Source organism: Semicossyphus pulcher, unplaced genomic scaffold (genome assembly GCF_022749685.1).
Source record: "Semicossyphus pulcher isolate SPU_LCO1_2020_fin unplaced genomic scaffold, fSemPul1.0.p SCAF_7, whole genome shotgun sequence".
Taxonomy (NCBI): Eukaryota; Metazoa; Chordata; class Actinopteri; order Labriformes; family Labridae; genus Semicossyphus; species Semicossyphus pulcher.
The window spans coordinates 20,356,406-20,373,125 of NW_027211748.1; the positions used below are offsets into that span (position 1 = coordinate 20,356,406).

General features: G+C 40.2%; 1 protein-coding gene across 2 annotated transcripts in view; it reads left to right on the forward strand.

Moving 5' to 3' along the window:
• The first annotated feature begins 1,549 nt into the window (after positions 1–1,549).
• The window catches only part of tesk2 (testis associated actin remodelling kinase 2), a 40,877-nt gene continuing 25,706 nt past the window's right edge, over positions 1,550–16,720 (forward strand). For both annotated transcript variants that reach the window (XM_069684628.1, XM_069684629.1), the window contains exons 1-3: positions 1,550–1,889; positions 6,831–7,224; positions 8,593–8,712. In XM_069684628.1, coding sequence (XP_069540729.1) covers positions 7,102–7,224; positions 8,593–8,712 — 243 coding nt within the window. In that variant the 5' untranslated portion in view covers positions 1,550–1,889; positions 6,831–7,101. The remainder of the gene's footprint in view (positions 1,890–6,830; positions 7,225–8,592; positions 8,713–16,720) is intronic.

Genomic DNA, 16,720 nt, shown 5'->3' on the forward strand with positions numbered 1-16,720 from the left:
ACAAATTATTTTTTTTAAGTCGTTATGAATTCATGAATATGAATTCGTTTAGTTAATTGTTGCTTACTATAAGAGAGGGAGAAAGAGAGAAAATCATCTCAATTGTGACATAAGTAACAGGAACACTGTGTGGGCTGGACTTTGTATTAAATGAGTGGTTTAATGGGCTTTCATAATATGGAAGAGAAAAAACTACTGGGACTTGATCTCTAGTGATGTTGATATTTGTCATTAGATGCTAAATTGCCACAAGACAAACAGAATAAGTGGCAGTAATGACACATCAATCAATGATTGAATCCTGTATTAACACCATTTTAATCTGCCAATACTCAAAAAAAGTTTTGAATTTCAATTTCCCCTAAAGTTATCACATAGGACATGTTTAAAGCAGATGTGGGTGACCATTTTTTGCTGAAGAGGGATGTGTACTACCAAAATTATCCACTTAGTTGTGCTACCTAAAATTGTCCACTAGATGATGTTGTATTTCCATGTGACCATAGAAGCAGAGGTCAAAGTGCTTGCCCTTGCAAGAAAAAATCTGTTAAAGCCATCTTCCCACTTAAAAAAGAAAATAGGTTATTAATAAATAAATAAAAAGACAATGCCTTTAGCTTGCCACACATCAAAGAGCTTTGGTTGGAAAGAAAGATGGAAAATGTCTGAGGCTGCTGTTGTTAACCAAAACTATGAAGCTTCTTTGCAGAGAAACTTTTTCCCCAAGACCTGATTGTTTAAGTTTATCTAAGATTTTGCCCCAAACTGTACTTAAATGTTAAGGATGTTAAATATTTCATTCAGTAATTTACCCTTTTATTAAGTTCAGCATTCTCATAATGCAATGTTTATCTTGTTGTTATTATCCTTATGTATTTATTTTAGAATAGAATGGACAGAATAGATAAACCTTCATTGATCTCAGAAAGGGAACATTTTCAGTGTTGCAAATAGCAGTACACGAAATGGTTTGACGTGGAAATGCACATTGCAAGTATTGTTGCACATGAGTATTGTGTTTTTTTTTAATATATGTATTGTATGTAAAAGAACAAACCAGAAATGATTTAATTTTTTAAATTATTCTACTGGGAGCAGGCTTGGTTGAATAATCTGACTGCAGCAGGAATGAGGAACTTGAGGTATGTTTTAGTCTCTTGTCTTTATGTCTCATCCGTAATGTTGCTTAATGCCTTTTTTTCCTCCATGTGAAGACCTTTAAACTGCATTTGCAAAATACAGTTTTTCCCTAATTTCAAATACATTCAACATATTTAGATTCATTTTATTTTGACTTTCTTTCTTTCTTACATTTATTCAATTGTTAAAGCTTAATTTTAATTAGTCTTTAGTATGTTATACTTATCTATATCCTTTTTATTTAACAGTTTGAACCAACTATGGTTTGAACATTTAAAACGCTCCTCCAGGGCAGATTATATTTCTGGCCACTGATTGGTCCGTTTATCTGCCAATCAAGAGTGGGCAGGGTCAGTGGGAGTTACTCGGGTGAGAGGCGACGGAGCTGTCAAACACCAACAATCGTCTGAAATATTATCCCGGGCGTTACAAAAAAACCCATCGTACTTTGCTCGTTTGTGGAAGAACCACGACAGAAACAGACCCCGAGCTCACTTTGAGAAATCAGCCGTTGGACTTTTAAACCGTTGCGACGAAAAAACTTCCTGTTGTGTGTGTGTGTGTCAGGGGATCTTGGCTCTCTGTTTGGCTCGAGTTTTGTTGACAAACTAGCCAGTCAGCTAGTCCCTGAGCTAGCTACGTTTCCAACTTCAGGGGGTGCGCTTGTCGTTTTCGTTAAATGCTACCCGAGAAAGGCATGGGACCGAATTTGAACTTTTATTGCAAACGTCTCAACGAAATAAAATCAGGTAAGTAAGCTAAACTTTACCGAGAAGCTTATACTGACTGTTGCTCCTTCTGTTTGTTTACATTTTCTGTGTGGCGTTCACTGTCACTTTACCAACATGTTGAGCCACTTATTCTTCACCTACCCCCCCACTACCTCTACTTTACATTTCTCTATGAGTTGTATCGAGCTCCTTTGGCTGCATTTACTCATTAGGTGTCTATGGCATCCAAGTAATGTGCAGTTTTTTCTTCACTTAGCTTTCTGTAAGTACTTGTTCATTACTTTAAACCCTTGAAAAATGACAGGTATGCAGCAGCTCGAATATCATGGCAGTTTAACACAATAGATTGAGGGCAGATAAGAGGCCTCTTTTCAACTTTGTTGAATGTGACCTTGCTCAAATGCTTGACAGAGATTGCTCTTTAAGTGAATAGAGATCTCTCAACACTCATCCAATGAAAGGGCGGCAGATTAGTAAAACAGACAATTATTTTGAGATTATGTTATCAGTAGTTTACAAGGATCAGCAGATATACTAATGTTTAAATCAGTACGATTAGATCTTAGGTTTTTCTTCTTTTGTGATGCATTCTTTCTCTATGAACAAATAATTGCTTCTCACAGACATTTACACACACCAATTAAATACCTCTTGTCCTTCAGAGACACCCTGAGTCTCTCTACAACCTATCATTATAACATCACTTAAGTTTTGATTTATTGTTGACATTTTCTATTAGCCTGTAATCGACTGGGACACAGCTGCATACTGCTCAGGCCCCAAACTGCTGCTAAAAACATGTGGCCTGAGGCTGCTCGGGAGATGTCCCATCTGTTTTGAAGTAGCAACAGGCCACATTTTAAAGACTCAACATAAGGCTGGCTTTAAAAATTCCACCCCTTTTCATGCAGCGTCCCTTTGCTGTGGTGTTTTAAATGCACGTCCTTTGGATATATAGGCAACAGGGAGTAGTTTGAAAACAAATATAGTTATGAACACTGGTGGCTTGCCTGTTTTTTCCCCTTGTAATCACGTCCATCAAGACAATCTCTAGCAGCAAAGGTCATTGATGGTTATCATATTGCTTAACATAGCAGGGCTGTGTGATTGGAGCATATTTTTAATGGTACAAAGTAGGGGTGTAAGGCACAAGTTTCATGACGATACAAGAGTGTATTGACAACTTTACAATCTTTTGAGGTGTATAACAAAGGCTGCTGACAATTTTACAGGGGCATCTTAATAAAAGCAGCTACATTAAAACAAATTAAGTCTTTTACTGAACTTTTCCAGACAAACCAATGTTTATTTTGTAATCAAGATTTTAAAAAAGAGACTTCTGTTGTTGAGCCACATTTCTTACATTAAAGTTTAAAGCTTATGCTAGCTTGAGGGTCAGTGCCGTGTTTCTTTTAGGTGGCAGGCCAGTTCAAATGTGTTTCCTGAGTATTTTATCTCAGAGCAGCATTGTTTGCATGTGCTTTGCCTACTGACCCGCCTTTCTCAGAAATTGGAAATATTTCTGCACTGCCAATTCATTTTCAAGCCGGTTAATTATCTGGCTTTTCTTGGCTGCTTGCAATTATCTACCTGCCGCTTTGATGGACACAGTGACACAGACCATGGGAATTTCAAAATAAAGGTGTATGTTGTCGCTTTGAATTGTTGTTATTAAAATAAATCGTTGATCATTATCAAGGATTGTTACTCTCCTAGTAAAAAGTTTTTTTTAGACTGTGAATATGGCTCGTGTTTCTTTCCCTGTATTCTGACTGTTAAAGTTATAATCTCGAAGTCCTCAGTTTCGTTCTCTTTGGTGGCACCATATGGCGATAAAGGCAATTGCTGGCGCATACGTCCCAGATAACCAGACATCTACGGTTGGCTCCCTTTGTTCCGGTTGTAACTCTTGATTTTCCTCGCTGATGGTCGCTTTCCTTTTTAGATTGTTTGCCTTCATCTGAGCGTCCAATTTGGATTTTCACTTATTGTTGAAGTTGTATCTGTAGTCATCGATCTTTTCTTTGTTTGTTCAGCCATAGTACATTACTGTTTACTCGCAACACTTGCAGAGACCGGAAAAGCAGCCGCTTAGCTCCGCCTACCCTCTGTGGCAGACCAACCACTGCTGGGTGATGGAAAACGCATCACTAACTGGGCAAAAGTTGCACCCGACGTCCAGTCCGTAATACTGCTTGCATTTGCATGAAAATCTTCGAGATTATATCTTTATATAAAAGGTGCTAGATATTTTTTTAATGTGAACATCAGAGGAGAATGCTGAAAATCATTTAGGTGGTCAGTACACTGCTTCAGGCTGGGCAGATCATCTTAAATGAAGTTTGATTTTTAGCCAGCCACAGTATCTTGCACGGAACAGAAGTGTTTTTATTCATTTGCATGACTGAACTTCACTGGAAATTAAGAAAAAAAGTGTAGGAAGTTTGTGTTCAGTCACTAGTGGCTGCTTTGACCACTGACGTGGGTGTGTGGCAACAGAAGCCCTGCTCTGTTGCTGCTAGCTGTTTTGAATCAAGGGTGAATTTATATCTTGCTTGCGGACCTATTCTTGTCTCTGTTCTCGGTCCTGGACAGGAAATCTACTAAAATGAGAAAGAAAAACCGAGGCCTAGCACTTTGGGCGTCCTTTTATTTGGCATGTTCGCTTTTATTTCAGCCGAACCATTTCTAACCAGGCAGAAAATGAGGTGTCTAAGAGTGAAAAAAAGAAAGTGGAGGATAAAAAGCCTTTTAAGGATGTGGCTGGGACAAAGAATGATGTCAGAAGTAGACCAGTAGGTCCACAGTAACTCACTAGGAGTCTAATGATGTAATGCTAACGGACCAAGGAAGAATTTATCTGTGTCATCTCAGGGCTGTTTTTAGGATCTGATCTTATGAGACCTCTCCTGAGCCTAAGATTGACTTCTGTGTTTCTACATCCTTAATGTAGGCCAGTTAAGTGTATTCCTTTCTAATCTGCATTCCATCAAGATCCTCCCCATTTATAGGAATCATTTTGATGAACTATTCCTGTTATGCATTGAGCACACACATTATAAATCTCTGACTACTTCTTGACTGCAGTGTAATAATGATGTATGTAGGGAGGAAATCTCTGCTGAGGACACAATGGTAGGCTTTGTAGTAGAAAAACTGTGTGAAGGCTGTGTGAACTCCATGACTCTTTTATGATATGCATGGGCTCATTGTGGGACACAAGTGCTTAAAGGAGTAGTTCAACTACAAAGAGAAATCCTTATTAATGCTACATCAGAGCAACAAATTAACACTGTCTGTATCCTTTAGCTCGAAACTAAAAACCAGCTCCAGTCATGTTTTAAGACTTTAAAATGCTCTGCTTGAAATAATAAATTGTGTCTGATATGTTTTTCCTGTTTAATTAGCTTGTAAAAATCCTCCCAAGGCATCTCCTCCTTCTCCCTTATTAAAAATCTACATAGTCCCCGCCCACTATGCATATTTCCAATGTCCCCCTCCATTGCGAAAACAAAACACGTCTCTGCCATCGTTTAGTGGCAACTTGTTGAAACTTAGCTAGCTTGAAATGTAGTAATTAGTAGTAACGTTAACGTGAGTTTGCAAAAATTACAATGACGGTTACAGCTGGCTCACGCATCGCCGGAGTGGTTGCCATAGGTTACACATAATGATATGCATAGCGTCACCCCGTCCATTACCGGGATTGGCTCCTTAGGTTTGTGACGTCTCAAACCTGCCAATCTGAAAACGTGTTGTTCAGCCTGTCCTTGGTACACTGCAGTTTAAAAGCAGACAGGCCCAGCCATGGAGATGACTGCTTATGTTGTCCCTGATATGTCTTGTAGCACATGAAGAACACCACATGGAGATGTTTACAAGGTTAAACACTTGATTTTCACTGGAGGGGGTCTTTAAGTATTTTAAATCCAGGATTGTTGAAAGCCATGTTCACTAGCTTACAGTCCTTTTCTTCCCTGTCGTTGCTGGGGCACTGCTGCATATCTTGGTGTCTTACCACCAACTGTTGATCAGGAGAATAGCGTGAAACCATTGGCAGGACTGTGTATCGTGTCATCCGCAAACAAAACTTGGACCCACTCGTTGACAAAAAAGGTCAATAGCACTATTGCAGGACAAAGAGTATTTCAGGTCAAAGAATGTTATCATGCTGCTATCTAATCCTACTTTCTGTGTTTTACGATACCAGTCACCTCCGTGGAAACATTGGTATAAGTGTCTTTTATAAAAATAGGTTAAGGTCTTTAAGTATCAGAAAAAATCCTCATAACCACACTACACATATCTTATCAACCAAAGATATGTTTCTCTGGGATGAAGTTTTCTTAGAAGTTAGAAATGAAAGCCACATTGTTTACGAGTGTATAACAGACCTTTACTCAAAGACCTCCTTTCCTGTTACCCTTTGTACCCTGCTGATTTTGTTTTGGATGGCAGCGAGGACCGGGACCTGAGCTATTCCTTGGCTAATCTCCCATAATTGGACAATCGGCCCCTATTACAGCCATTACATTTGGGCCTGTTGAGCAATAGTGGCTTGTCTGATCCATCGTAAGGCATGGCACCATCTTCAGCTACAGCTGCTATTATTAGATAGCCAAAACTTTTCCAGAGGGAACAGCGCGGCAGATTTAGTTACAGTGTTTTTGTCTACAGTGGAAGTAAAAGGAATTGTAATGTGTTATGTTTCAACTCGGTTCTTTTTCTGTGATAATAATGCACATATTTGACATTTTTCTTACTTCTTTTATGCCATATGTTTCTCTATGCTTCTCTGTGTCAGAGCAACTGTAACACCCGAATTTCCCCCTGGGAATTTTTAAGTATTTCTGATTCTGATAATTGAATTCACCAAAAATATGCGCTATGAAGAATGATTCAGTTATACACTTCCTAATATGAAACCTCTGAATTATTTTTTCCCTTTACTTTCTCTAGGTGTCCAAGGTCTCACTACACATCTTTTAAACATGTGAAGACCCTCTCACCTCGGCAGTTACAAGCAGTGAGGAGCTGGACGAGTGGGAAACAACTCGGATCCAGCTGGGAAGCATTTGTGGCATTTTCTCCCAGGAAACAAACTGAGTCATTTCCCTGCTGCCGTGGAGCCCTTGGCATCATTAAAACAATCTAGTCCTCTTGTCATGAGGGTACATTACAGGAAAAGGCCCACATTACCTTCACTGGTGTCGCCATCTTTCACATCACCATGGATCGGAATAAGCGCAACTCCATCGCTGGGTTTCCTACGCGAACAGAACGCGTCAGCGAGGACAGAGATGGTGTCGGAGGGGTAGGGGGCGGCGAGATGGGCATGGGTCCCCCACCACAGGTCAGTCATCGTTCTTTCATTTTTACACTGGCAGCTCCAAATAGTACAAAAATAGTTTTGATACTTCATTATATTTTTACTTTCTATACATCTTTCGATAAAGAAGAACATGGAATGATCATCATCATAGGTTCTACTTTAATTATCAGTTGGTCTGATCAGGACAAGTTGGAGAGTTGGTTCAAGTCTGGGCCTGTTGTTGTTCACAGTCATACATTATGTTAGGTTCAAGGACTTTGCGTCCTGACCAAAGACAGCAAATAATGGAGAAATAGTGCAGTGTGCGATGGTTGGACAACAACTAACAGTCTTATATAAAAAAATATTCGGTTTATCATCAAATGAGCAACTTAGTTCATAATTTAGAGCCAACAAATATTTAGCATTTTTTTAGACAGGGTAACTAAAATGATTGATCACATTTATTAGTCAAAGATTTGTTGTGAAAGTGTATTTATTAGATTATTACTATTTGTGACATAGTTAATCCAGGTTTCACTGTCTTAGTTCCTATATAACATTAAGGGCCTGTGCCCACTAATGGCATTTTTTGCGCTGGCAGCGCCCACAACCTCAATTTCAGAGCGCTTCTCACGGTGCCTACTGTTGCTAGGTTACAAATGTGTCTGGCGGTCCTCGGTAGTGACCGTTAAGTCTGTTTTAAATTGCTCTGTATGATAAATATTTGCAGCTTTGCATACTTGCTTAAGAAAACAGAAAAGCAATGTAAAGGAATCGTGTCCTGGCATGAGCAGCAGCTATAAACCTGGAAACTGTACCCTCGAAAAACGAAAGGATTAGCTTCTCCTCCGCCATTGTTGGTGACAAAGTTGATATCGTAAGTCCTGTCCCTTCTTGATTTTTATTGGTCGGTGAGTGAGAAGTGACATTGAGGAGCGCGGCTGTGGTCCAAAAGTATTTTCAAGTGAGAGAAAACAGCTAACGGGGAGGGCGTTTTTGCACCGAGGACACTGAGCGCTGAAAAAGCTTAACTGCCAGCAAAAGAAAACTGTTAGTGGTCACAGGCGCTCATATTGATTATGTTTTGTTAAGTGTATATAACTTAAGTGGGCTTAGGCTATTCAGTGCAAATTATAGCATAACTGAGCAACACCTATATAGTGTAAATGTTCAATAAGCACAAACACTTCTGATTAATGATCTTCAAATATATTGTTTTGGTATATTTTCGAATTCATGTTGTTGGGGGATTTTGGACCTAAAGACTAAACGCTTCCTTTGGTCTGTTTGGCCTGAGAAAATCTGTGTATGTTGTAGTGCAAGTTGTAGCAGTGGTCCGACAGCATGCCCATCATAATAAAGATAAAGACTCTATCTGCTGATACCAGCCTGTTCCTGTTCCTCCAGGTGGGCAGGGTGTGGCCGTCATCCTACAGAGCCCTCATCAGTGCCTTCTCCTGTCTCACACGCCTTGATGACTTCACCTGCGAGTGGATCGGCTCCGGTTTCTTCTCCGATGTCTTCAAGGTGGGTGAAGATCTGTGATTACAGTTTTTCCCGCTTATTTTTTCTTTGCATCTTCAGTCTGTTCCTGATTTTCTCCTCCCTTGCTTGACCTTTGCCTCTTTCAGTCTTTTAATTTTGTTCCGAGATCTCATCGTCTTTCCATGCCCCTCTCCATCCCAGCGTGGTTTATAATAGGTCAGGCAGCTTCTCAGATCACACATACTCATTTGACTTCTGGTTTCTTTTTCCCTGCTACGTGACAAAACCATGCTTGTGCCTCTTATGCAATAATGTGGATCAGAATATAACAGATATAAAAGGGAACTTGTTGTGCCTGTACCTTACATGTAAATGTTATTCATAAGTGATGAAACTAATGTCACGTAGCTGGCTCAAAGGCTGATCTCTCTTGCTCTTCACTCGCTCGTCTTCTCTGGACATTTTTAGGTCAAGTACGCTGCTATCACTTCAAAGACAACACTTAAGCACAAACAAACCTCGATACTCCTCCTCCTCCTCCTGCAGGCACGCATGTCACACAAGCTTGTTTGCTGTTGTAGTTATCGGGTATTTTCCCTTATCCCTACTTCTTGGCTGTATTAAGAAGGCCACCACCACTGTGTGAAATGTTGGCATGGCTCAGCTTGGCTTAGATAAGCAGTGTGAAAGGACGACTCATCCAGGAACGGAGCTGAGTCGCAGTTGCGTGAAGTAAATACTCATGGCCTTGATAGACTGATAGCATCTGGTTCTGAGTTGGTTTGCTGTATTTAAGAGCTCTTGTGTGTCTGTTGGGGACTGTGTTAATAGCACTGTGTACATGTAAGACTTAGTCCTGACATGTGTAAGGCGTTAACACACAGAATAAAGTCGACTTGTATGGGGGAAGGGTTGTGACGTCTCATACATGAAGGGAAATAATCCAATTAATTAATTACACGGCCTTTTCAAATTGGATGAGCCAGGCTCAGTTTCCTTTGACATAATTTGTCGTTACAGATGTCATTATAGTTTACAACAGCTTCAGTTTGTCTTCAGTGTGGTCTTAATGTACAATGCTAAGCCCTCTACTGCACATGCACGTTAGCAGTAGATTTGTATTGGGCTGGTGAACGGGTTGGAAATTCAGTTTCCATTGTGTCTCTCAGGGTACAACTTGTGCTGGCTGATCGATTGTGCTGTTGATGGTGTCTGACAGCTATTGGGGATATTGGAGGGTTTTGCACGAGGTTAGGAAAGGCCCAGGCTGATTTACTGATGAAAGTCACGACTACTTTATTTTAATCAATGTTGAAAAACAGTCTGTAGGAGAGGAAAAGGTCAAACAAGTCTGGTCTAGTACCGAAACGTTGCAAATAAATATTATTTCTGCAAGTGTGTTTACGTTTATTTTTTTAAACTTTATTTTAATCAGCCATATAAAACTTCTATTAGGTCATTTGTTTATTGTAATCCATGAAGCTCTGGGTATGCCAGCTGTCCAAAGCAGCTAAGTGGGGGCAGGCCTTTTGTATTGACAAGAATCTGGTCACGCAATATGTTTGATAATTCAGTGGTTACAATGAAATATTGCTACATGCTGTGATACTGTAAGCAAGGCCATTTAATGGGATTTTTTTTGCATTTGGAACAAAGGAATCAACATTTGCATGAATGAGATAAACATTTTAAATCATGGCATGTAAACTAAAAATTAAAAATATTATTAAAAGAACTATTTTTGATCATCAATCCAGTATAAAAAAAATACAATATCACACTACTCAAATGTGTCCTCCTTTTCTTAAACACCTGCTAGTGGGCTGAGTAAAAACTGGACGATGTGTTCATGAGTTTGGCTCCTATTGATACGAAATATGAAGAAAAAAATCCAATATCAAGTTTTGTCCATTTAAAACCAACGACAGACAAAGAGCTGATAGAAAAAATAATTCAAATCAAGTCCAACGTGCCTTCTCTTCGAATGCTCGTGCACTACCGACGTGCTCCCGTGATGAGCAAGGTCGGCTTCACAAATCCTGCAGGCGATCCTTTTCTTTGCAGCGCTGAGGGTGAAATGCTTCCAGAAGTTTCAGGACGCGATGGTGTCGCATCGGCTGCATCGGCTGCAGCTATTTTGCCATGTTTTGTTTACCAGTCGCTTCACCGTTGCTGTTTTGCATGCACAACTCTCAGCAGAGATAGTAAGGATGCGAGATGGCTCGACCCCCAGCAACTCAGCTCCGGTAAACGATGTGATGTCCGCGCACAGCATGTAAAACACGTGCGATGACGTAACCGACTGTTTTCGACAATTAAATTTGTTGGCAACTAAATTTATCATCGATTTTTTTAGACAATGTCGACTAATCGTTGCACCTCTAGAGTAATTGCTTTGGATTTTACTTGGCTGTTAAGCTTCTGTTTATAAACTGCACTTTAAGTATCTTGTTGTTGCTGGGGTGGAAAAAAGCTGTCCTTAAAATGTCCCCAACTTTCTGCCACACTAAAAACATTCTGACTCTCATTTCTCCATTACTTAAAACAGCTTAAGACTATAAACTGTTTATTTACATCCTTATTAACACTGTCTGATATACACTTTGTAATAGGGATGGGCATTTCCAGTAATCTTAATATTCGAGTAATCTAATTACCCTATGAACAAGTAAGTACTCACAAATTATGTATTTTTTACCGTTAAAAAAAACACGCTGGACTCAGACCTCCCGGCCCGGAAATAGCAGCACAGCGGTAGGCTATATGCCTGTAAGAGAACATTACTATCTAATACTTTTACATTAATGTAAATAAATTGCCAACAATGGAAAGCAAGTGCAATTTCAAATGCATTGAACAACCTTAACATTGTAACATTCTGTTGTCAAACGTCACAGCGGTAGCGGACCGTATGGACTTCTGCTCTGTGTTGCTTCACACGTAACTCGCATGTTTTCCACTCTCGTAGCTGTTGTCCGGCGTGATGGTGGCTCGTACTCCAGCTCAACAAACGCCATCAGCTCACGGAAGCCTTCTCCTTCCACAACACTTAATGGGAGCGTATCTCCCCTCATCATGTCTGGTATTAGCAGGCTAATTTTCTCTGCTCTGGTGTCATCACAACGACGTGTGCTAACAGGGCTAGCAAATGATGTGATGCGAGGCTGCCTGTTGTCTGTCTCCGCTGGCATCTCCTTGTGCTTTAATCACATGTGGTTAAGCATCGAAGTAGTATTTCTATAGTTTAACAGCACATATCTTGCACAGCATGTTAGCGTGGTCTTTTTTGTCAAAGTACTTCCAGACATTATTTTTCCTGGTCACGGCTGACATGGTGCATGTAACTGAGTTAAGCTACTTTAGCCCAAAATAACACATGTGCAGGTGCGCGAGTAATGTGACGTTACTCGAATAATGACATCAACAACGAGTACTTGAGTACTCGAGTATTCGTCCCCATCCCTACTTTATAAAACACTTAAAACTATACCAAACAATGAAAGGAGTGTTATGATGATTGCCTAACATATTCTAGCTAAACTAAGTTGGTTTACTTATGTTGATGTTGGCCAGCTAAAAGGCAAGCAATGTGTGCGCTTTGTAACTCGGGTATGAGAAAAATGTGTCCTAAGAGTTGGATCGCAAATCTTTAATAGCTCTTATTCATTGATGTAAAGGGGAATACAATAGAAGCAGTTTGACCCGAAGCCAAATTAGGCAAAGTCAAAGAAGTACATTTTCAACACACTTAATCAAGGTAAACAACATCTTTCTTTGGACCATGCTTCCTGTTTGCAAGCAAATTTCCACTGTAACCTCCTGTTGAGTAATGGAAATATGTGTTAATACTTCTTTTTGCTGTGAGAGAGAGGAATGCAAAGGTAAACAGAGGGAGAGGAGGAAATGGAGCAGAATGATGAAACGCCTCAAGTCAAAGAGAATGACAGCCAGGGATAGGAACAAAAAGGTGGTGAAATTAATGGCGATGGAGGTTAGGGCGGAGAAGAGGAGGAACCAGAAGGAAGAAAAGGCTTTTGATGAAGAGGGTGAAAAATGGTGTCTGAGAGGAGGTTTGAGGAGTTTATGGATGAATGAGAAGAAGGTGATTTAGAGGCTGTCGAGAGTCGGGAAAATGTTTGGAGAACAAAAACACAGGGTTTGTTTTCCAGAAACATGCAGCGTTTAAAAAAAGAAAAACATATTATAGAGGTAAGCGTGCACGATCATAGAACAGTAAGGCCGCGGGCAAGAAGGCAAAAGAACAACTTGGGGTTGCCGACTGGGGAGGAGGATGAGGATTAGGGATGACGGGTTGTTGGAGGCCACAGCGAGCAGGAGAAAAAGGGGGATCGCGGCTAAATGCAGATGGGGGGATGTGAAGAGTGAGGAATAGAGGGGTCAGAGGAGGATAGACGGATGTGGGGGAGGAGGCCCTCAGAGGAGTGGCCATCTGTTGTTTCTGCCGTCCTGCGGTGGAGACTGTCGGCTCTTCTAGCCAGGCCCCTTCCTTTGAACTTGAACAGAGCCATTTTTTGAGACGGAGGGAGAAGGAGAAGTACACAGAAAACCCCCACAGACTAAATCAAGATCCATCATCTGTTTGTGCTTTTCTTACTATATATAAAGATTTATTTTCTCCTTTTTGATTTATGTTTTTGGCCTTTTATGCCCGGGAACGCCGCATTGAATATTGTAGCCTCTGCACATGAGACACACGATTTAACCGCTGAGCTAAACCGCCGCCCCTGTGAAGATAATTTTAACCACTTTGTGCCCATAGAGATTTCTCTAAATACTGAAATTGCTGTTGTGTCCACTGACTTTCATTGTTAATGCTTCCTATATAATCCATACTGACTTTGTCCCGTCTGTCAATTCCCTTTCCTGCTGTAAGTGATACTGCCCACGCATTGTGTCATGGGTGTGTTGTTTCCACTATAATCACTTGGTCCATTAAAAAAAAAAAAACAGCCCTTAAAGTTGTAATCTCGACGATCTCAGTTTTGTTCTCTTTGGCGGCACCTATGGTGATAAGCGGTAATTACGGGAGAACACTTCCCAGATATCCAGACAGTGCTGCATGTGTGACGTCCACGGTTGGCTCCGGTTGTAACTCTTGATTTTCCTCGCTGACGGTCGCTTTCCTTTTTTAGACTGTTTGCTTCATCTGAGAGTCGAGTTTGTTTCTTTTTCTTTGGATTTTCACTTATTTTTGAAGTTGTATCTGTAGTCATCCATCTTTTCTTTGTTTGTTCAGCCATAGTAGATTACTGTTTACTCGCAACACTTGCAGAGACCAGAAAAGCAGCCGCTTAGCTCCGCCTACCCTCTCTGACAGACCAACCACTGCTGGGTGATGGAAAACGCGTCACTAACTGGGCGCAGCTTGTGATTTTTTTCTGCGAAAGTCACCACAGACACCCAGTCTGTAATACTGCAAATGCAAAGGCTTTCTTCGATGGGGCATAGGCTCAATCACCATTGTGTTACCTCATTCGGCGGTAAATAGTGACTTAACAGACATTTATTTCAATGAAAATCTTCAAGATTATTACTTTAAAAACTGACATTTTTTCTAAAACCTAAAGTGAGCTTTTCAAATTGCTTCTTTTGTCCACCCAACAGTCCCAAACCAAAAGACTCTTCATTAACCATCCACATGACAAAGAACTGAAAGAATTGTTTGAGATTTCTGTTTGAAAAAGAGCCAAACAAATAATAGGTTATCAAAATAGTTTTCATTTTAAAATCACATTTATGTTTATAACCCAAGAAAAATTGAACCTATCCAATTGCTAAACTAAAGTATGATTAATTATGCCTCTTCATAAGTGCACATTAGCAGCATGTTAAATGTATGGTTTAACATAGTCAAGTTGTTGAAGTGTGGTAGCAAAGGTGTGAGCTGTTTTGCATACATGTTTGATGCTTCTAAATGATTTCCTGCTCTTTATTGCTCGTCTGGAACCTTGATAATGTTTGAATAGGCCCTTTGTAGCTAAACGCTGTCTATCTATAAACCCAGGCTATCAATTTACCCTACCACATTAAAACCTGCATCATGCTCTAATTATGTTTCTGCTGTCAGGAAGTGAGTTAGCAAGTGTTGGTAGGTAGATGCGTCTGCAGCAGCTCAGTCATCAGCTCTGCCTCTGTGGTTGCAGGCTGATATTTCCTATGTGCTCGAGTGTAGTCAGAAGAGCTCATATTCTTGGTAGATAACGTTGTGGTATTCGGTGGAAATAGTCAGGTCAACCATCTATTTTGTAGGCTGTGAAGTGGTAGCGCCAATGAATACGTTTGCAGCATGGGTGTCTTTGTATTCAGAAGTAAGAAATATTAATTAAAAAGCTTTTGCATTTACTTCAGTGGTGAGATTAATTGTGTTTAGTGCTCATTCAGAAGCTGTGGAATAACAGTACATTGAAAAATTTGAATTAGATCATGAACTAATAACATTTCTTAGTTATTAGGAGTGCTGTTATTGCCACACCTTTATTATCAGACACGTTTTTTTTAATGTTTTTGGGGGCGGCTGTGTGGCAGTGGTAGAAGCAGTTGTCTATCAATTGAAAAGTTTGAGCCCTGGCTGCTGCAGTCTACATGCCGTGTCCTCGGGCAAGACACTGAACCCCAAATTGCTCCTGAAGGCACAGCCATGGCCATATGACTGTGTTTGAATGATTAGACACTGATTGGGGATTGGCACTTTGCATAGCAGCCTTTAACATCAGTGTGTGAATGTACGTTAGTGTTGTGACGTTCGCGAACGATCCGATTCTTTTGAACGGCTCGTCCGCGAACCAAGTTACCACAGGCAGTTTTTTTCAACTGCTATACGAGGTCACATGCAGTGGAATCATGTCACCACAACATAGTGGCGACGGTGAGCAACATTATAACCCTCCGCCAGGTTTGTTGTTTTTTTTGTTGACATCTCTGTAGTCGTACGGAGTTGCATCATAAATGATTGGCGAATCAATGACGCTGATTAATTGTTCCTACGTTATTCTGCAGTTTCCTTGTAAATTTTAGGGCATGTTCGCGAGTCTGACCACTCTCTCACCTTGGATCTTATGGCTTCGTTCGGTTCTCGGAAAGAAACGAAGCCATAAGATCCGGCTCCCTTCTAAGAGCTGTAATTCCCAACACTATTGACTGCACTAGAAAAGTGCTATATACGTGCAGTCCTTTTTACCATTAAATTTGTCCACAGAGAATCTTTCTTTATTCCCTTTGTCCTTTAAGGTCTAATCTAGAGACACAAAACCAACATGTCCGGAAAACTGGTGGATATGTAGAATTTACTGCAACCAGTAGAACCCAACCAATAAGAGATGTTTTCCCACCAACACTGATGCTGAATTTAGAGGAAAAAAGTCACAGATATGTTGGTAGATGTACCTCCATTTTTGCACTAGAATGGAATGTACATTTTCCATATGAATTGTGCACCTTTACACGGAAGCATATTGCTGTCACCCCGAAATAAATAAAAAAGATCAGTATCACGCTATAACGTGAAATGTTTATTGTTATAACAAGATATTTTCACGTTATAACGTGAAACATATCACGTTATAACATAATAATTTATTGTTATAACATGACACTTATCACGTTATAACGTGATCAATTATATTGTTATAACATTAAAACTGATGTTTGAGTGAGGAAACGAGGACGGACAAATTGAAAAATATGGCTCATTTACAGGATTTGATAAAGTTCTATGCTTGGGTTGAGACACGGCGAGATTCTGCTGTTACTGTTGAGTTACTATAAAGTATAAAGTACATCTCTCCACATGTTGTGGATGAATGACACTAGCAGGAGCTGTTTGCTGCGATCAGTTCATAGTTTATAATAATGCAGCGTGGAGGACAGAGATGTTTAACAACATGGATCTGTGTTAATAACGTGGATCTTTCTGTCTGTCTGTCACTGTTGACAGAGACTCCAGTCTGCTGTGTATGCTGTATTTCACACAGAGCTGTAGAGGATCATCAGGCTTCACAATCTCACTAAGTTGTATATCCCGTCATCGCTT